Raw genomic sequence first — 21,731 nt, 5'->3', positions numbered from 1 at the left:
GTTGACTGATGGACAAGAGCAAAGTTTCGACCAAGTGCCCATTAGTGTATCCTTGAGGGCTTCACCGAAAGGGAGATGTGGTTCTTTCAAGTCTGCCCAGGTTACAGGACTTCCATTAGGACATTAGTCTTCATTTCAAAGGATGGGAGACATTGGTCTAGAACGTTAACAGTCCATCTGATCACCACAGCAAAATAAGTTGGCTCCTCTGTGGATGGAGCAAAGGAGAGTTCAACTAAGTATCTGGGAAAGTGTCTAACCCGCACACTGACCTCATCTTATTAATGGGGTACATAATCCCCATCATCTCTAGCACCATTTTCACTGTGTTTGGTCTCTGAAGCAAATGGAAAGTGCAGTGTTTCAGGTAAAGGCAGAGTTCTACCAAAGTCTGAATAAGGTTGGACTGGTTGCTCCACAGGTAGCCCAGGGCCAACTTCTATTGAGGTTATACTTGGTTTGCTTTCAAGTGTGACCAGACAATGGGGTTTTACTCCGGCATTCACAAGTGAATGATCAGTGAATATTGTAGTGCCAGATTCAAAGTCCGGTCAGGCCCCTGGAATTGGGTTGGATCCTGCATGGGAGTCACCAGGCGCAGACTGTGTTGAGGACTATCTGCTGATGGTAGCTTGCCAGTAGGCCTCTTCATATCTGTGGGGCCTGAAGTCACACCAAGGGTGCTGGAACAGTGCCACACATGGCTTCCTTGTAAGCCTCCACTTGTTGCAGCAAGTGCACGAAGAACATGAAGAAGGAAGATGGCAAACACATGCACTCCCATGCAGTGCTCTACGAAGAACATGAGGAACACCGCTGGCAAACACATGCAGTCTCATGGAATGCTCCACAAAAAGGAAAACAAAAAAGCGAGCAATCGTCGAAGAACAACATGAGCCAGAAAGGTGATAAACGGGTTGTGCTTCACAGGAGGAACAAACAAAAATATGGACAAGCTAAAAACAAGCCAACAAAGAGAAAGAAAGCAAATGTGAGTGACAAAACACAAGTCAAAGAAAAGCAATGGGCGGAGTTCCTTTCCAGGGTTGCTATCAACAAGTTACCAATATGTCTTTAAGCAGGCTTCGACCTAAAGATAGGATATGGAAGATCATTCTACCAGAAGGAGGCAGTACCCCAAAATGTTAGCCGTGCACACAGTTCTTCAGAAGTGAGGAACAGAACAAAGCAGTACTGAGCAGAATGGAGAGGCCACGCAATGCCATACTTTTAAGGTTTAACTGCTTTAGCACATTGTCCTATTCCTTTCCACCACTATTATACTGCATATGCTGTATATTTTCTGTAACCATCCCAAAACATGTTGCTGACCTTTAACTAATGGGTTTCACAGTTTTTCTCAAATGCTGCTTAACCTCAAACTTGTATTGTGCTCTTACACCTCTGGGCAAAAGCAGCACTACATGAAACAACAAAAATAAACCAGTGATTCTCTAATTTCTATTGCTGGACTCACTTGTCTACTGTACTACAGTTTTCACTCTTCAGAGGGTTTTAAGGAACATCACAACATGTCTGTGTAACAGTGGTGACAATCTGGAAATTGAAAACCATGATGCTCTAACAATTACTTGTGCTGTATGCATGACGCAAATCTGTGAATCAGCCAGGAATCCAGTTATAATGATATATTGGCCGTTAGAGATTGACCTATGAGAGGCAGAGAGGAAGAATACCTATGAATTAGCCATTCTATTAGTTATGGTTTGAGTCTAGGGCAAACAAAAGAACATTTACTATAAAGCACTCTTAAAATTATACGTAACAGAGGATGCCAGAAAAACGCACAATTCAGTGGATAGATAAAACAACCACATGAATAATGAGACCACTAGAGATCAGAACCATGCTCATGAGTAAGCAGTAAAACCAGGCCCATGATATAGCTGATCATCTCCCTCTCACTCATGGCACCCCTAGGCCCCATACAAACAACCATCAGGCCCCCATAGAGAAAAGGGTGAGAGTGTCACAAAGATATCGTACAAGGTTGGCCTAAGGGAGCAGTTTAGACTACATCCTGGCAGTAACGCATAATTATTCTGCCAGTTTTTTTATTTCTTGTATCAGAACCATTTATGAAGAGCACTGCGTTGTGTGTGAATTATAAGTTAAGTACTTTTTGGTGTTTTTTTATTTTACAGAACTAAGCACTGGTTAGACGTTCCATCATTGATAACTGTTGATTCAATGTGCCCTGATTTTCTTTCCCCCCCAACACCACCTCACTGAATAAGGCTTGGACAGCTACCCTGAGGGTCAACTGCTAAAGGGTCATACTGGGTGCTCAGTTTTGGGTCTAAAGGATAGGGTTAGACCTCATGACACCAGCAGTGGGAGGGTGTGGATTGGCAATGACAACCCTGTAGTACTGATTGGCCTAGAGTTCCTGAAAAAAAAAAAAGGCCACAAGCTAACCGCAAGCATAATTACTAGCTATTTACCCAACTAGAAGACTTCACATAAATTCAACCCCATCACTGGATGTATGGTAAACTCACTTTTTGATCTGTAAAATGCTGTGCAACAATCAAGTTAATCTACTATACAATTTTAGTATTTCCATATTGTTTTCTGGGCTCTCTGGATGCTCTATACATGTGTACAGAATATATGATTTCAACTGAAATCGCTACCAACTACATTATGATTGTAAAACTGACTTTGTGCCAAGTCTTTTAATGCATGATAGGACATCACTTGTGTCTTCTTTTCAGCACTCCGAGTCTCTCCTAGACCTGGCCAATGCTACGTGAAGTGACAAAAATAAAAAGGATGATACTGTATTATACAGACCTCTTCTTCTCCACTGATGTCCTCTTCATCTTCTGCTCCGACTTCCTCCTCGTCTTCCTCATCATCTTCGTCTTCATCAAAATCTTCTTCATCCTCCTCATCTTCACCTTCTGGAAGCAGATTTACAAAGTTACTGCATCCATCTCTTATGTTTCCAATTACAGCAGCACTCTTAGGGACTCTTACAACCAGTGCTTTAAATGGGCCGGTACTCACCGGTACTGAGTACCGGCACTTTTTTTCTCTTCTCCCAAGAGTACCGGAACTTCTCCGTTACAAAGGAGAGTACCGGTACTCACTGTAACAGGCCCACATTTAAAGGGACAAATAGTCATCATGTGAGACTGCACCACATTTCTACAATGCGGCGCATGCTCTCATGATGGCCATTTCACACTGTCACAGCAGAGCAGCGTGTGACGTCACCCGCCAGGTAGCTGTGTGGCGGGAAGAAAAGAAAGCCCTTTAAAAAGCGCAATTTGCGCTGGCTTTCACTTTCTTCTTTGCCAGCACAAGCACAGCAGACGGAAAAAGCCATCATCAGACAAGGGGCAGAGGAGAGCAGCTGCAAGCAGGTTTGCTGCCAGATTGAGGACCCAGCCAGGAGTCATCAAGCAGGACAGGACTCTGTGCGATTATCGAGCGACATAGAGTTTCAGCAACTGGATCCTCGTGCCATCCAGAAACAGATTGCTGCAATGAAAATTCTTGAGGTCTTTTAATGTTTGTCAGTAGCCCGCCCCAAGCCCCGCCCCAAGCCCCGCCCCAAGCCCCGCCTCTAGCCCCGCCTCCCTGCCACGCCCCCAACCAAAGCTCAATATGATAAGTACCTGCACTTTTTTTTTCCATTTAAAGCACTGCTTACAACAATTTCAAGGTCTACAGGGGCTGTGACAAGTTCTTCAGAGACCCAAAAATAATATAGAAGTAAACAGATTTTCAAATTTGCATGTCTACTTTCATGTTTGGATGAGCAGTTTCGCCTATTTTTTTGTCCACTTTGATACTGTTGTGAAGCACATATGTTTTCTTTCTCTCCCGGCACGTGTACAGCCCACAGACTGTGGGATCGATGCATAATGGTGTTTGCATGAGACTGCAATACATGTTCTTAATTAATGTACAGAGTATTTTGTGAATCGGAAGTGCCTTTTCATCACGTATAATACACTTTGTAATTCATTGTGAATAAGGCGGTCTCGGGGGCATGAGAAGGGTGTTCCCACTGCTTCTTCCCAAATGCAACATAATCTTTCAAGGTTTGTGACTGCCACTGTGGGCGCAACCAATGAAACAATACCGACCTGTCAAAGCAGGCAGTAGGATTTTGCAAAGAGGAATCTTTTGAAATAAACTGCTTCGGCTTTGTGAATGCCAGCTGCTGGAGGTGGTTTCAACAGTGTTACAGGAACCACAGCATGCACCCCCCCCCCCAAATGTCCTCTCACAGCATGCCATTTGTTCATTAGACCCTGCCTCTGTACGAGATAGGGGGCTGTGCTCAAAACCAAAATGGCACTCTGAGATCATGAATACAGGAAAGGAGCCCTGTTGTCCCTCATATTCTTCAATCCTTGCATGCACAGGCTTCAGCAGGTTTTGCGAAACAGGATTCCTCTACCTTAAAACTAAGGAGGCAAGATTCTATGAATCCTGCCAAATGGAAGTTGTATACTGCAATGGGTTATACATCTAGCACACTGTAAAATGTAGATCAGGTAAAGCAACCTGTGTGTAAAAAACAGACAACTTTGTAATTGTAACTTGACCAGTAGAATGTCTGGCCGTGTATTCCTAATGGTTGCATAGGCACAGTAAATGTAACAGATTACGGTAAACGGAGAGAACTGGAAAACAAAATTAACAAATGCAAAACTCTATTGATCTAGTAATATTTTGAACTTCCTAAAAACTATGCAAAATCCTCCAAACGATGCCTCTTCCAGATCACCAATATACTTCTGGAGCCAAACCATGGGTGTAAAAGAAATAGGTTAGTTGTAGCTTTTCATCTCCAGCCTTTATATACTTAATAGATGCTGACAATATTCCGATTTGTAAGACTGTAAATCCCCATTGATTTTTACATGTATACAGGACAATCCATCTAGTCTGTATGCATCTTCCTGTATGTTAATGATTAGTCCCCATCTTTGGTGGCGCTCTCAGATTCTTTTGTGATCTTGTAGTAAGAAGTCCTTGGGGTAACAGAGGCCTGATGGGTCACTTACGTATATATATAAAGATAAAAATAAAACATAGGCACAACTACAAGTAACAACCCCACCCACCATAGAAAGTATGTCTTAGAACACCATGAGCACTACCTTGCAAGTTATGGTGACAGTGCATAAAATAGCAATTGGCAGTGACAGGCTCCCATTTTAGGCAGAACCTTCCAATTGAAAAAACAGCAACTCGCATTTTGCAAACACTACCCTATTAAATATTTGGGTTTTGTCAGTGAAGGGTGCTTTGCCCACACTTAGACTGTTATATTCCTCTTATGAGGTCTTCTGAGAATGTACCTTGCTGGAACTGCTTTTACATCGTCCAGTTTACATTAAATAGCATTTCACTAATTGCAAAAGTTGTAGTATCTTGCATGGAATGATAAGTTTGTTTTTCTGGCTCCACATGGATGGTACTCAACTTTTCAGAGTTCCTGTAGCATTGTGTTCTGCGGGGAAAAAACATTCATTCTAACTACCCTGCTTCTAGCCGACAAAGATTTCAGTCTACCACTAAGTTTTCAGTTTGCTTTTGCAACAGGTTTTGATGCAGGTCACCATCCAAAAAGAAATATCTTACACGGCAAATGGTTGACATTCTTCAAATATTGTGCTCGCATACGTATTAACAAAAGCCCATTTAACTTCCATCACGTGAAACCTGTGCTACCGGGTTGTGTTTGAAAAATCTGCATAACTTGGGTTTAATTGTGGAAAATGGGACATGGGTCTAAGAAGGACAAGCCCATTACTTGCCAATCCAACAAGCTACATTCAGTAATGTTCTTTCTGATCGATAGGATAGCTCATATTCCCTGGTGTTAGACTGGATACACAAAACTCGTTTGAGCAGTGTGATGTCTGTTACAACTACAACAAGCAGAAACAATGTCGGAAGTACTATAGGTAGAGCCTCTCGAAACTGAGGTTTGTAAGCAGGAACGGTGACAAGCAGACAGATCATATTCAGAATAAAAACATTATCAAAGTTATCTAATTTGTTCTTCTAATTCATGTTCACTTCCAAGGATTCCTTGAATGAACTACTCCTATAGCAACTCTGAACGGAGGAGGAGGGGATATCACATAATTTTAATCAAGACCACCTGTCCACTTTGTTCCCCTATTTCTAAGCTCCCACACTCAGGTTGAGTGTTCGAGGTAGATTGGTTGGTGCAACTTATCCCACTCCCAAATACCCCAATCTATCTTTAGCACTCAAACCTATTGAGCCTAGGACCTTTCAATCTCCCACAAAGTTTGCGGTAGCAGCACAGGGCCACCTCTCTGGTCACTTAGGGCCTGATTACAACTTTGGAGGAGGTGTTAATCCGTCCCAAAAGTGACGGATATACCACCAGCCGTATTACGAGTTCCATAGGATATAATGGACTCGTAATACGGCTGGTGGTATATCCGTCACTTTACCGTCACTTTTGGGACGGATTAACACCTCCTCCAAAGTTGTAATCAGGCCCTTAATCTTCAGGACTGGCTGTGATCCAATGACACACTTGGAAGGGTCACAGTCATACAGGCGAATTGTGGGGCACGGGGGACAACAGCAGGTGCTAATCTCAGCTTAAGTAGGGCCTAAAACACAGGCATAACAATCTAGGTGCAATCCCTTAGTGAGTCTGTCAGACGGACCCTACGCCAGAGTCAATTAAAGGAGTCCCTACCAAGATCTGCTGCATATGCAGACTTGGCGCTTACTTCCATTGCTCAACGGCAAGATATCTTGGCACGCAGGACAGTCCAGTAACTCCTCCATCAGATCAGGCTCCATTTGATGTTCACTCACCTCTGGCTGTCACTGCAACACCAACCATTGGGTGTTTAGTAGTCCCCGAGTACTCTGCGGAGTATACCATGGTCTGTAAAAGACACCACAACAATGATGGGTCTTGCCCTCCCATACTAATATCAGTCTCACAGATGGAGGATGAGTATCAAAATCTGCTTCCTTGGAACCGGTTTGGGCAAGTTCCCCTTTCACGTGTCCTGTCCAGGCCATCTTCCAGGCCTGGCCTCTGTCTGCAATTATATCCTGCCCACCAAGACAGTCTCTAGGTGGAGTGCACACCACAGAAGTACAATGGGTTGAGAGGAGGCTATTTGCAACCTCTCCTCACAGAGATCAGGGAGGGAGTCAAGAATATGTGCCCCTTTAATGACCTCCTTTGTCGAACAACTGACACAGATACAGACTTCACCCTGTTCCCTCTGCCATCTATGTAATGGAAGCTGCAGTCAAAATGGAATGTGGAGGCCTGCATCACTTGTGCATGGCACACTATCACGTCTAGCACACACACCCACACACATTTACAATGCTCAGGATGTTACATTCAGAATTCTGGGTTCATCGTGAGCAGCGGTTATATGAATGGACTTGTAAGGGTGCAAATGTGTCACAAAGATAAAAAAAAGCCTATCACTATCAGCATTCAAACACTGCATGCCGCCACCACTGCACTTCATCCATGAAACCAAACCCACAACAAGGAGGGTAGTCCTCCATCACTATGAGGGTAGGCTTGGTACACTCCTCGGGGTTCAAAACTAGGTCAAGAACCTATCATGTCAAAAGATCAGGCCTAAGCAATGTGCACACTTGGGATTAGTGTGTGGCATGATGAAAAAACAAAAACGGCATCAAAGGTATGTAGTTCAGGCATGCAAAGCTGGGGACACAACTGTACATCATATAGCGGACACTCCTGTACCAACAGGGGGAATTGGAGGTTTAACTGTCAGAACCCAGAAACGTACAGGAGTGGTTTCCTTTGGGAGCTCATAGGAGTGTTAAATACATTACAAATTCATTGTATGACACTCTGCTTCCATTTAGCCTTTTGCACTAATGGGCTGTTGATAGCCACATCAATAGTATCATCAAGGAACAGATCCGCTGCCCTGTGAATGTGAAGACCCTTCGAGTCAAGTTGGTCAAGCCATTCCTCCTCTTTAGAAGAATAAGGAGTCTTGAGAGAAGGCCAATAAAGGTGATAACCTTTTACTTCTGGAACCCCAAGACCACTTTAGGATCCGAATGAAGGTTTCACCCAAAAGGAGAAACCTTGCTCTCAAAACTAATGGTTAATAGTGGAGTAGGAGTGGCTGAAACTCATTCACTTATCTAGCCAAAGTAATTGTCATTACAAAATGTTTCTTCCACGTCAAGACCTTTAACAGACAAACAGTGCAAGAGCTCAAATGGAGACCCCATGAATAAGACGACAATAAGATTGAGGTTCTACTGTTCAGCCATAAAAGGATCCAGAGGTTATTACTTCTACAATCCTTTCAGAAATCATCAGCTGCAGGAAGCTTGAAAACTGTCCTTTGGCCAGGAATAAATCTGCAGGCTGAAATAGCTGTCAGGTGGCCCTTCGCTGTGTCAATATTCAATCCTCTTTAGCTAGTGATTCAGTGGATTGCAGATGTCCAAAATATCTGACAGGAAACTAGCTAAAGATCTCAATCTACACTAATGCTTACTAAAATAGCATTTCTAGAAGGGTGTTATAGGAAGCTGGCTATTTATGTGTTATATTGATAACTACATACACCATATAAAGAGTCTAGGGACTCCCCAGTGAGTGGACAGGGGCTTACTATGCAATACCAAAGTGCTCTATTTGGAGGTAGTGTGGTCAAGCAGCCTTAGGTTTAACACAGAGGAGTGCAAAACTTCCACAAATACACACAATAGTCAATAAATGAGGTACACAACTCAAAATGGAGATCCACATCAATTTATAAAACTAGCAGGTATCTTCATATATGTTTAGGCATCAGAGAAAAATCGTTCGATACGTTTTTAGATATATATTCTTTTCAATTTAAAAAGTGGACACACTGCAATTTCTGAGTTGTGCAAAGTTATCCTATGGGAGGAAGAACAAGTTCTGCAAACAGGTAGAGTACAGCGACATACAAGACCAATCTCCAAGAGTTAAGGTGAGTGGCGGGCAAGTCCAAGGCGGCACCAGCAGTTCAACACCAGCAGCACAGGGGCGGCTGAGTGCAGGGTGCAAAACAGCGTTGGGTGCCCAATGAGTTTCAATGGAGATCGGTCACTGCGAAAAGAGGCTGCAGGCCATGGCCAGGAAGCCAGTTAGGCTGAACCAACTACAGGGCTCAGTCCTCATGATTCTTGTACACAGGTAGGCACATTTGATCCTCTTCTCCACAGCCCAGGAGTGATTCGTGCAGAGGTGTCTTCAGATATCAGGTTTTCCTTACCGGAATGCTCACAGCAGAGGGGGGCTGTGTGCAGAGGCTGCAGGTGTCGTCAGGGAGCCACGAGGGGAGAAACCACCTATGGACTTAGACTCTGCAGAGCTGGGGAACCTTGTTGGCACCAGGGGCCCACTTCAACTCGAGCTGGACGAGACTGGTGCAGTGGTGGCTTGAGATGTCAGGTTTTGGCAGATCCACAGGCTTCAGAGTCCCATCTTCAAAGTTTGGATGAGAAAGTGTCCACTGTTCAAAGGAGGTCTTGAGTGTTTACTGAAGGCAGGTAGACCTCCCAGGTTTCTGGAGTCAAAGCTTCAGGACGAGTAGACTTTGGTGCAGATTTCAACGAGGGATGCAGACAGGCCCTGGGGATGGTACCGGTCAGCTGCTTCTTTTCTCCTCTGCTGCTTTCACGGCTCTTCAGTGTCATTGGCTTTCTTAGGTCATCAGGTCTGCTTCTATGGTGCTAGGGGATCCCCTAAATACTGAATTCAGGGGTGTTTCTGGGAGTGTAAGCTAGTAGCCAATAGGCTACTTATACCTGGAGTCACTACACCCCTATATGACCACTTCCTGTGGCAAGTGTGCATAACCCTGTCCCAGAATTCAAATTCTGCAAACACCAAGATGGCATATTCTGAAATGTGGTATCAATCAGGCAGCTCACCATAGGGGTGGGACTGACCCGAGGGATGGACACACCTCTCTGAATACTACATTTCCCACCTGTCCTGGTGCCAAATGGATTCTGGGGTTGGGGTGGGGTTACAGCCCCCAGAGCAGTCTTTGTAGCTGACCACCTGAGAGCAAAGGCTCTCTCCTTAGGAGGGTGGGAGGGGGATAGGGGTCAGACTATTGTCTGGTGGTGGTGGTAGGCTGGCTCACACTAGTTAGCAAGCACACCAGAGGCTGTAGCTTTTCAGGGGCGCTTCTAAGGTGCTCTCTGGGTGCATGCATTGATAAATCCATCACTGAAATCAGTGTGGTTTTTATCAATATAAGATGTTTGATAACAAACATCCCGATCTTCATTGAAGCCATTATGGTGCTGAGGGGAAGGGGAACTCGTATTGACCAGTGTCCAGCACATGTACTTAAAATGCCTTCCCTGCACACTTACTATGTCTAAGAATCAACAAAGACATAGCAGGGGTATATCACATGTAATATATTGCACCCTGCCTTAGGACAAACAAGAGGCATTTTGTTTTTTAAAACTGCGCTGGCATTCATTCGATGAACCAAACTAAGTCGATGTGCAGGAAAAACAGGCCAGTGTTACTTTGCAAGTAGATGGAAACTGCTTTCTGTTGCACTGTGCTGTTTGGGACTGGTTGCCTCAACATAAACATGGAATAGGTGAAAGTCCAGTTATGAATTTACAATGCCAACAGCTCCAACTCAAGCAAATGCAAGACCTATTGCATTGCACATGCTTGTTATTGATTGATTTCCATACTTCGGGCTACTACAGGTCTGGACAGGATGGTTAAGCACAAACAGCATTGTACCATGGAGGGATCGTCTGGTAAAAATATTAGCACACTGGACAGCTATATATCGAAAAGGCAAGGGGCGCCATTAATAAAGAAATCCTCAGTGTGGAAAGATTGTTGTCTCTAGCTCCCGTTGATAGTGGGGCCATGCGTCTATTGCAATCCCCCTCCTCAAGTCAGCTGACAGTAGTACCTTGTCTGAGAGAGGATGTCATGGGGAAGCAGGTGTCAGCTGAGGCTGAGGTGAGCAGTGAAGCTCTCTAGTGGAGCCCTGTTCTTGAATGGGTCAATTGTTAAATCTGCAAAGTCTGTTAAGTCTACCATTAATAAGGAGAAGCGTGGGGCAAACTGAACTCACTCTGTAGTTGTCAACCAATCGAGCCGCTCAGGGACCATAATACTTAACATCTCTGTCCCAAATGAAGGATGGCCTTAAGGGCTTGCTGGCCCAATTCAGAAAAGAGACTGAGTAGCTTTTAGACTCCAAGCTGCAAGGCATGTTCGACTGTTTTGAATCCTTTGAGAACAAGCTACTTACCTTTGATTTGATATTTAAAGAACAAGGACAACACAGTTACCCTGGGACTTGGGTAATACAATATTAAAGGACACAGTGGTCCCTTAAGGGGAAAGTGTAAACCTCAACTTCCTCAGAAAATAGTTTGGGCCAGAGGCAAGGATCAGGCTTTAAATCTTTACTTCGCTTAATGAGTTTTTCAGAGCAGTCATTTTTACATCTGCTTATTGCAGACTAACATTCCCAAAAGTCTTTGGGTCACATAACAAAAATAAAACACTATATACAGTCACAATGAGGTAGTTCCAACATAGTCCATTGTTGATATCCATGCTTCCCCCGAAATATATCAGAGGCCTCAGGTCTACCCAAATCCACCGGACACCCCAGTACCATATTCAAACAGTCCTGGGGTCGCCAAATGGGCTCTCCCTCGCCAGAAGCCATGCAGTCATACAGGAGTATGTACATGGAGGAGGAGGTCTTCGCCTTCCTCTTTTGGCATGATGACTTCTATGAGGCCGTCAACGCCTCCATACATAGGGTGGTTCTGGAGGAAATTGCCCCCAGGGAGCAACACCTCTACAGACAAGTGCTGGAGGAGTACACAAGGTCTTCTCACTCACAGGCTCCCCCAGATCCGGAACCCCCACACCTGAAGCAAATAATTTCCCGGGGTGGATCAGGACATCTTTGGTACCTCAAACAGGCCTTCTTAGCACAGATCCAGCTTTCCTCTGGGACAGATGGGCCTGCAGAGAAGTTGTTGGATTTCCCCTCCCCCAAATGCATTTTCCATGAGGGAAGGAGACTACTCCCATGAGGACTCGGACAGGGAGGCATGACCTTGAGGTCCTGGCGCAGTCCCGCCACGGACCCTTTACATTAGACTTCCACAAAGTTCACACACACTCGAAGGATGCCAAACCGACTACATGAGTCCCTACAGCAATATGTTTTATATAAACAACTGATTGTGCTTGGTGATTCAGCAACACCTAGTATATAATTTATGTCTTTTCCCCCACTTTAGACTTGGACACCATTACACTGACCTATATCGGGCTAATGAGGCGGAATCATTTTAGAATGTACTAGTTGACATGACATTCGTCATACGAACATTATATATTGGGTAGGTCATTTGTCCCTTCCCTCACACTAATGATTACAGATAAGTTATTGTAAGCCAACTGACATTTGGTTTTTCCTCCATAGGTGCTTACCAATCTTCGTCCTGATGATGACCCTTCATAAGTAATGCTATAGGGTTGAAACATTGACAGTAGTGTACTGTTTTATGTGATTTCAGAGTTTTTCACTGTGTCAGACTGTGTGTGAAATATCATTGCATCCTTAATCAGTCACTATTTATGTACATATACTGTATAGCACTAGTACACTTTGCACTCACCTCACTTTCACTGCGCCACAGCATCGTTTGGGAGCATCTTTTTTGCTTTAATCAAAGCCAATTAAGTCTTTTTTTTACATCTGTGATTTTTACGATCTAATGCTGAGTCGTTTAAGAAAAACAATATTTTTTTTTTTTTTTTTTTTTACAATTTTCCAAAGAAGTTGAGGTTTACACTTCCCCCTTAAGGGACCCTGGCTTACTTTACTTTGTATTTGAGGCTGGCCCCAGAACCAGATAAAATAGATGCCACGAAAACTGGAAGTACTATTGCTAGTCTGGCATTACAAGACTAACCCTCCAATTGAAGGGAGGAGAAATTTGAACTCTTGCTTAGTAGGAAGCCCTTGTGTGCCAAGTACAGTGGCGGTACGTCCTTCTTAAGGCCATGAGGTCAGAGACCAAGCCTTTGGGTCATCCAGGACGTTTGGAAGCACCGCCTTTCTCCCTAGCCAGTTGGGCTCAGATCCTGGCCCAGTCTTTAGGTGTGATCTTTCACTGGGGGTCTGCCCCTTCATTACTGTCCTGGCCAATGTGCCAACTTTACGTCCAAGGACTGCTGAATCCCTGGTTGACTTAGTCTATAAATCAATTCATTGGATCCATGGGAGCATGAGTTGTCAGGACAAGTTGTATAAATAAGTGCTCATGGCTAGAAGGGTGGGATTGGTACGGAATATGACTAAATAATTAATGGTGGGGCTATGTTATTATTACATTTAAAAACCCATTCATAGCTGGGAATTTGGTTACAGCCTCAGCCCAAGGTCAACATAAGTCCAGCAATATCAAGATATTTTCTACATAGATAAGGCTAATCGCCCTCCAAATCAAGAGGAGCACTCTAGTTTTTATTCTGTTCTACCACAATTTTAATATTCAGGGGCAGAACTGTCTTGCGTCTCTGGGGATTTGGCTGAAAAAGACTGACTCAGCAACGGTCAGGCAAACAGGGCGAGCCTTTTTAAGAAAATCTCACAGGCTTTAGACCAAATTACTGTCTGGCCCAGTCCAATGGTGGGCACCACTCGTTGAGTTTGACCCACCATGCTCAATCTTTTGGCTGGTGGCCCAAACACTTTAGGGGGGAAGATGACTAATATTACTGTCACCACCCAACTTGTGAAAATTCTGTTCTGGAAGGAAGATTGCTGGCCTTGCCACCAAAGTCGATAATGAGGCCGGAGTCTCCATTTTATTTTTTTAAATAAACTTTATTGGTTTTATGTGACAGGATGTAACCTGTTCGTTTGGAGAATATTCAGCATATGATATGGTCCCATTTTCCAGTCCACAGTTTCTGTGAGGATACATACAAACATTTGTTTCAGAGTTAGGACAAATGCCTCGCCTATTGTCCTGACATCAGAATTTTGCAAAGTGAAAACAAAGGACATCTCTACAGGGTCCACCTCTGAAGAAAAACACACATAAAAAAAGAAAAAGGGGAGCACTGTCATAGGATAATATCAAAGATGGTTATCACCGGAAAATCACATTGGCAAGAAAAAAGGCCAGACAACTGTCCGTATCACGATCCAAGAAACCAATAAACTTCCTCCCTCCCCACCCTTTGCTTTTGTATGCAATCCTGGCCATTAGTTCAAGATAATTTCACAATAGGTACTGTGTGGGTGTCTACAACGCATCCCTTTGTGTCACATGGTTCCCTTGACCTCCTCTCCAGCAACATCAGGGCCCACTCAGTATTTTACATAAGCTCGCCTCCGGAGGCAGCCAGACTCTGCGGTTCCTTAAACCCAAGTAACATGGCGGAACAGGTTCTTAATTCATCTTCTTGTTTCTCATCCCTGCAAACATGCCTCCTGCGTACCTCCTCTGTAACCACCCATTCAGAAACATCCCTCAACCATGTTGCATATGTAGGGGGTATCGGGCGGAGTCATTTAATTGCTATGGGATGTTTTGAAAATACCAGGCCAAAGAGGACAAGCTTCCTACTCAAATTTTTCTGGGCAGAAGAAGGAAGTAGGCCTAGCAATAACAGACTAATCTCAAGTGATAACGCTCATCCTGAGGCCTTGTTCAAACTTTGCAATATTTCCTGCCAATAAGTAAACAGAGAGGGGCAAGACTATAATATATGTATGAAGTCCGCTGTCTGGGCCCCACAGCATGCACAGCTGACTGGTTTAGTGGCGCATGTAGCATGTAAGGTTTGAGGAGTGAGATATGCTTGGTATACAAATTGGATTGCAGTACTACACTCTTTAGCCGTTAAGGGATCCCCAAGAGTGCCCTCCCATTTGGTCTGTATGTTAAGTGTCTGAGGCGGTAAGTCTTCATCTGTAGATGTAGAAGATCACCCTATGGCCTTGGTCCATGTTTAGTAGTGTTGTCACGGTGCTGGGGTGTGAAAGGTCGGCCACACCGTGTGGGTCATAGTCAAAATGTTTATTATTGAAGGTATTGTCCCGAACCCAAGGAAAAAGATTCTATAGCTTAATCGCGTGTGATGAGCCGTCCTCCAGGCTAGAGGTCCCCTATAGTATTACAGCCTCCATCCTTCCATTTCTGTATCAACATTTAGTCGGCTATTTGTAGGAAGGGTTGAATAACCCACGATGGCATGTCTGGGGTATTTGGCGTGCGTCAAGTCACTTTCTGGGCCAACACCTCACAAACACCTGCCACCAGATGAATAATATAGGGATAGGTAGAGGGGACCAGCAAAACCCTAATTAGTAGAACCAGTAAGGATCGTCACTGAGGAGTACCTTGTAGAACCTGCTTTTCCTAGTTGTCCTCTTGGTCAAGCCAATGAATCACGAGTTGTAAGTGTGCCGCCATACAGCAGACCAAAATCCGCAACTTCTATAACCCCCAACACCATGTCCCCTGCAGCGTGGCCAACTTGACATGTCTACGTTTATTTCCCCATAGCAGATATACGAAGAGGCTACTTATGGTGCGAACATAATGCAGAAGAATCGCATACAGGGTGTTCTGAAGTACATATTTGCACCACAGCAAGATGGTCATTGTTACAATGGCTATACGGCCCATGAGGGATAGGGGTAGATCTCTCCAGGATCGAATCAAGGCTCTAAATCCCTCCTCCAGCCTCCCCACATTTAGGGCTAGATGAGATGGGCTGTATGAGTCAAGCGGACATCTAAACACCGCACATCGCCAGTCATCCAGGGGAATCCCAACCCAAAGAAACTTCCTTGATCGGGACCCCCCGCCAGTTTCTCCAAAGGAAACCACCTAGACTTCTCTGGGTTAATGCAGAGTCTGGAGTGCTGTCCAAACTCATGCATGATATTAAGTAAACTTGGTGCTGAACGAGATGGTTGTCTCAAGTATATCAGGGTGTCGTCCGCATAGAGCAGGGGCCTTCAAACTGGGGGCGGGCCCCCCTAGAGGGGCATCAAGGGACCCCCATGGGGGGGGGGGGGGGCGCCAAGCTCTGGCCATAAGAAGCATTACACAGATAACAGTGTTTTGTTTTAAGCAGAAACATGTTACTGCACTAATAAAAAGGTAACATTACTTAACTTTAAATGCGTCTAGACATATTTAAAAATTGCCATCTTTATAAAATAATTGGGAAAAATTTGGAGGTGTGGGCCCAATGATTTTTATTTTTCAACTGAGGGGGGCACAGCATTAAAAAGTTTGGAGACCACTGGTCTATATGCCATAGAGGGAGACAACATGGTTGGCCGCCCCCAGTGTAATCCCACATGGACCCATTGCCCTGTGTAGGATTTCTGCAAGGGGCTCCATGGCAAGGGCAAACTGGAGGGGAGAGAGGGGACACCCTTGCCCGTTTGCACACAGCGCTTTAACTCATTGTTGGTGGTGATTTTAATACTTAACTGGGGTCCACACAGGAGGTCAATACCTGTAACAAGTTTGATTTAGTAAGCTGAGTGTGTCTGTCCACCTATGGACGATAGAGCTAATGCTCTTTCTCACCTCATTAAATCTTTTGATCTTATTAATGCATGTGAACTGCTAGACCATCTTTATCCTTCAAATGACACTTTTGTCAGGAAGGCCTACAGCTCCTTCATTAACTTCATTCTCTCGTTGGGCTGGGTTCCTAAGGGAAGAACAGAGGAAAGTATATTTAGTGATCACTACCCCCTATAGATTGGTTTAAACATATATAAGGGGCAAGAAGCATACAAGGGATAGCCACAGGTTCTCTAGTAGCTAAGACACAAGGGCTTCGTCTGACCTGGAGGAATGCCGACCTAACAACCCTTATGTCATAGTTGTGTGTTAATCACCTGAATACAGTGCTTAACTGTCTTACTCCCCCTGGTGACCAGTGGGCTGTAGTTAACTAATTTTTCCAATTAGGCATAACTGTTTGCAAACTACTTATGCATCCAATTAGCGCTGTCAACCATGATGTAAAATGGTTTGACCCATCCTGCAAAAAGGCCTCTGATGAGTTACATGAGGCTCTAAATAAGCCGAGGGATAGTCAAAAGATCCATCAGTGTAGAGCAGTTTATAAGGCTCCTCTACGTCATAGATGCAAGGAGGTGCAATTGATCTCCTGGGAGAAGTTACAGTTGGCATGTAGGCAGAAAGATCCCAGGGCCTTTTGGGTGGCGGAGAACAATATTAGCCCCGTAGGGGCCATCAACAATTCTATAATCACCTCTATTAGCCCTGATACTTGGGTCAACCATTTTAGTATATATTATGGTTCTAGTTACCATATAGAGAACATTGAGACAGAGTTAGTTTTCCCCTTAGCAATAGAATTTACCCTGGAAGAATTTTGGGGGGCCATTATTAAGTTCCCATCTAAAAAGGCCTCTGGGCCAGATGGGATAACTATGGATCCGTATAAATCCCTCCCAAAGTTTTGTGCCCTTTTCTGCTGTGTAAATGCTTCAATGCCTTTGTCAAGACTGGCCTTCCAGACTCATGGCATACTTCCACCATTGTTCCCATCTTTAGAAAGTGTGACCACCCCTAAATCCCCAGGTTATCAGTCGATTTCCCTTCTGGACTCCACTGTGAAGATTGCTAGGAGGGTGGTGCTGGAGCATCTTTTGTCTTGGGTCAGGGAGTCGGGCACGCTGTTGTAGATTGCAGTACAGCTTCTGGGTGGGACTGGGCACTTTGGAGCAATGCCTGAATCTACATTCACTGATCAGCAAGTCTACCATCATTAAGCAGAGCTCCATCTGACTGGCCTTCAGGGACCTGTCTTGTGCTTTTTACAGTGTGGTACAATTCAGGTTGTGGGAAATCTTGACCAACCTGAAGTGGATAGCGGCCTAAATTATTTTTTACATGTATTGCTCTTGCTTAAACTAAGAGGAAATAATGCCAAATAATGCAGCACTCTTACTTTGAGTAACAAAATTATTAAGGCACTTTCTAGATATCAAATAAAAGGCACACAAATATATGAAAATAGGCATATATCTCAAATTAAGTAAAACGTGTTTATATCCAAGAAATATCACAGCAGTTATATATATATATATATATAAATACATACATACACACACACACACACACACACACACACACACACACACTAAATCAAAAATGCATCACCAGTGGGGAACCTGTGATCAGCCAAGGCAGGAGAACCCCAAATTGGGATCAAAGAGATCCTGGCCAGTGCGTCTGCTCCACAGGTGAGTTCCTGTCTTGTGCCAAGTCTCCCCATCTTTTATACCTTAGCCCAAGGAGACATTTTTAGAAACCCCCTCCCCTCTGTTAAGAAATTAAACGAAGGCTACACTTTGTGCGCACTGAAAACACGAAAGAGAACTGTCCAGATTCCCAAACATATTTCTGAGACAGAGCAGTACATTCCTCTGCTAAAAACACTCAGCTTTGTGCACTTGTATCTAGTCCACATCCCCTATAATATGTTCCAGCAAGTGTTTTACTTGCAAGAACCTTAAGCAGGCTTAACACCCTGTTCCAGTGCTTTGTCAGCTTCATGGGGTCACTTGGTCTTGCTATGAACTGGTCCACAAACATTTACCATGGTCTGTGACCCCTATCAGTGTAAGATGCTAAGGGCCATATGTACGAACACATTTTCCCATAGACACAGAATGGGAAAAACCCTTTGCTACATCTGGCCCTAAGTGTCTACTTACAAGGAAACCCCATTGTTTCTAACCCCAGATTTCTCCTACTTGGGTGGAACTAAACCAGTGCCCCCCCCCCCCCCCCTTCCCCTCGTTCTGGAGGTGCACAGGAGTGAATGTCTTCCCATCCTTATGTATGGTGCTGGCTTTTGGGGCTATTCAAACACCATCTCCCTCAAGAGTAAGCACAACAAGGTGTTGAGGCGCTTGTTGGGCGTGCCCCCTACCTGCTCGACTTATATTGTACACCGAGAGCATGGGGTCAATTATGTGGAGGATACCATTAAACTGGATGCCCTCATTTGTACTGTGCCATCTGGGCGAACCCGCATGCTGGTTTTAATAAGGAGATCATCCTTGACTTTTTAACAAGTGTTAAAGGCCTAAACCTCTCCTGGTTGTATTACATGAAGTCAGAATTGTCAAACTTAAGGGGAACGGATCTCCTTTCTAGTCCCTCCACTATGTCCAATTCAGACCTAGCTTGGGTCAAGAAGACATTCAGATACCAACTAAGAGAGGCAACTGAGATGGCAAAAATCACTGTTATGGACTAAGCGTAGCTACAAATTTCACCAGCATTAGAGCCGTGCCTTGAATGGGTAGATAGCTCCTAGGACATGCTGCTTTTAATCAGATTTAGCCTTGGTTTTGTGAGGTGGCACCTGTTTTCCTCTTGGTCAGTTTGACTCCCAAAAAGTTTTATTCTGTCCATGTGATGAGTCATCCCTCAAGAGCTTGCGCCATTTTACCTTTTCTGTCATTTGTATACTGTTTTTACCAAAAGGTTTTTGATTCCCATGCTAAGGATGTGTGGAATCAGAAGATGCGGTGATGCCACAGCATACTTACAACAGTTAAACTCTCCCTCTATTTGTGCCATCATTTGCTCTATTTTTTTTTTTTTAAAGTGCTATTGCAAAAAGGAAATTGATGTTATTTTAGCCAGGCACATCCCAGCAGTGCACAGCCATTCTGATAGATGTTCACCTTGGGTCAGGACTTCGATAATTCTGTGGGTTTTTATTTTATAAGCCTCCGCTAATCTTGTAAAGTATGTACCTAATATTGACCTTGTGTAATTGTATCCCTCTCTTCTCAGGGTTGAATCAGAGGATCATGAGGTCTTATACCAGTCTCTTCTGGCTTGCCTGATGTATGGATTTCTATTAACATTAACTTTTTAAAGCGATTTTGTCATTTTATGTATCTGTTGCTGTCATTAATTCATATTTTGTGATACACTCTGTATAATGGAATGTTTTGTATATTTACTTGATATTATGAGTGTTGTGCTTTTATGGTTAATTTTATAGTCAAAATAAAGGTTTTGCTATGGTACAATACTGCTGTACTAATTGTAATTAAGAAGTTTGTTCCAGCTAATCTTTCAGGTATGGTTATATGTGGATTCCCAACATTAGTGCCATGACTTTCTTAAACACTGGTGGGGACTACAAAAGATAAATAGGAAATAAAATTGATAATCCTCTCTCTGGGCCATGAACCTCAAACATAAGTTGTGCTTCTCTGCGATTGGAATAAGAAAATAGTCAATCAGGAGGTTAAGAGAGCATCCAGCGTTGATCCTGAGCACTTGCAGATTGTTTGGAAGGGTCATTATTTTGAAATTTTCTTTAAAAAGGAATCAAGAATCACAAAATCAGCATAAAGGTTTTTGTGTGGAGGACAGTTTGGGGAGGGTGGAGAGAGTACAGACAGTAGTGGGAGGGCACCAGGTGGTTATCGACTCATCTAGGGTACAATTTAACTATATTACAATCTACAGGAACGATCTGATGTCTCCTATGACTTTGGGATGATGGGTATCCTTTCGCTGACCGAAAGCTGAAAGTAGGAAGGAGTGTACAAATTAATTTTGGGGTGCTAAGGTTTGAGGAGGATTAAGAAGTGGACATTAGGTCTCTTGTCACTATTTTTTTTTTTACCCTGAAGGGCGAAAAAATTGTTTAGGCTGTGGTATTTATTGAGTCAGTTGGCAAGACCTGCAGAATCTTCAGGCGGCAAAGACACTCCCAATCCAATGCCTGTGGCCCTGTTCTGTTTAACTCCTCCATGGAGCTGTGAGCCTCATCCCCAAAAACAAGTGCTCATCAAAGAACATAAAATGAATTGGGCCCGTCCTCCCAAAAAAACGGTGGACCACATCCATATAAGATGCCTCAAGGCCAAGCTGTTGCCATGGGTCTATAGACTGAATCAGCAGTACCTAGGCCAGTTTGCATGGATTGTTATGCTGCATTATCCCATCATGGACCAGCAAACAGAGCAAATCCTAAATGGTTTCTGGCAAACTAGTGACAGCCGGGGCTGACACGTCCCAAAGCAGGAGAATATCAAGGTAAAAGAAAAATTCAATCAATAGATTTTTAAGCTCTACCTTCCTCTGCGTTATGAGTTCTGACTTCCTATACAGGGGTAGACAAATGAAAAGATGCTGGGCTTTTGCTTAGATAAAGGTGTATGCACAACCAGACACTATGAAAAAGGATGGGTGGAAAGGAGGGATGGTCTGAACAGTGCAAGTCAAAGCCTGGAGGTCACTCTTGAGACAGCCAGCACGGAGTTCTGCTTGCTTAATGGTTTTAGGGGTAGGCTCAGGAGAACCTTGATGAAGAAGGGCAATGGCTCAGGAGACCTTGCCTATTATGGAGCACAATTTCCAAATTTTCTGCTGTACAGTGGGACTGTTCTGCAGGCGGCTCACCCTTGTAGAAAGGAAATTAATTTTGTAGCGATTTAGGGTATTTCAGTCTCTCTTAAGTATTCAGGATACCTTTTTCTGGAGGTTTGGTTGCCAGGTTGGGCATCACTGTCAGTAAGTGGCTGAGACAGTGATACAACCACAGATCTCAAAGAGGGAGGTTCAACTGCAATGCTCATTGC

General features: G+C 44.0%; 1 protein-coding gene across 1 annotated transcript in view; it reads right to left on the bottom strand.

The window, feature by feature from the left end:
• The window catches only part of ANP32B (acidic nuclear phosphoprotein 32 family member B), a 177,631-nt gene that overhangs the window by 75,487 nt on the left and 80,413 nt on the right, over nt 1-21,731 (bottom strand). The window contains exon 5 of the mRNA XM_069236569.1: nt 2,818-2,927. Coding sequence (XP_069092670.1) covers nt 2,818-2,927 — 110 coding nt within the window. The remainder of the gene's footprint in view (nt 1-2,817; nt 2,928-21,731) is intronic.

This window comes from Pleurodeles waltl, chromosome 1_2 (assembly GCF_031143425.1).
Source record: "Pleurodeles waltl isolate 20211129_DDA chromosome 1_2, aPleWal1.hap1.20221129, whole genome shotgun sequence".
Taxonomy (NCBI): Eukaryota; Metazoa; Chordata; class Amphibia; order Caudata; family Salamandridae; genus Pleurodeles; species Pleurodeles waltl.
Note: the sequence above shows the minus strand (reverse complement) of the source record. Positions and strands in the feature narration are given on the sequence as shown.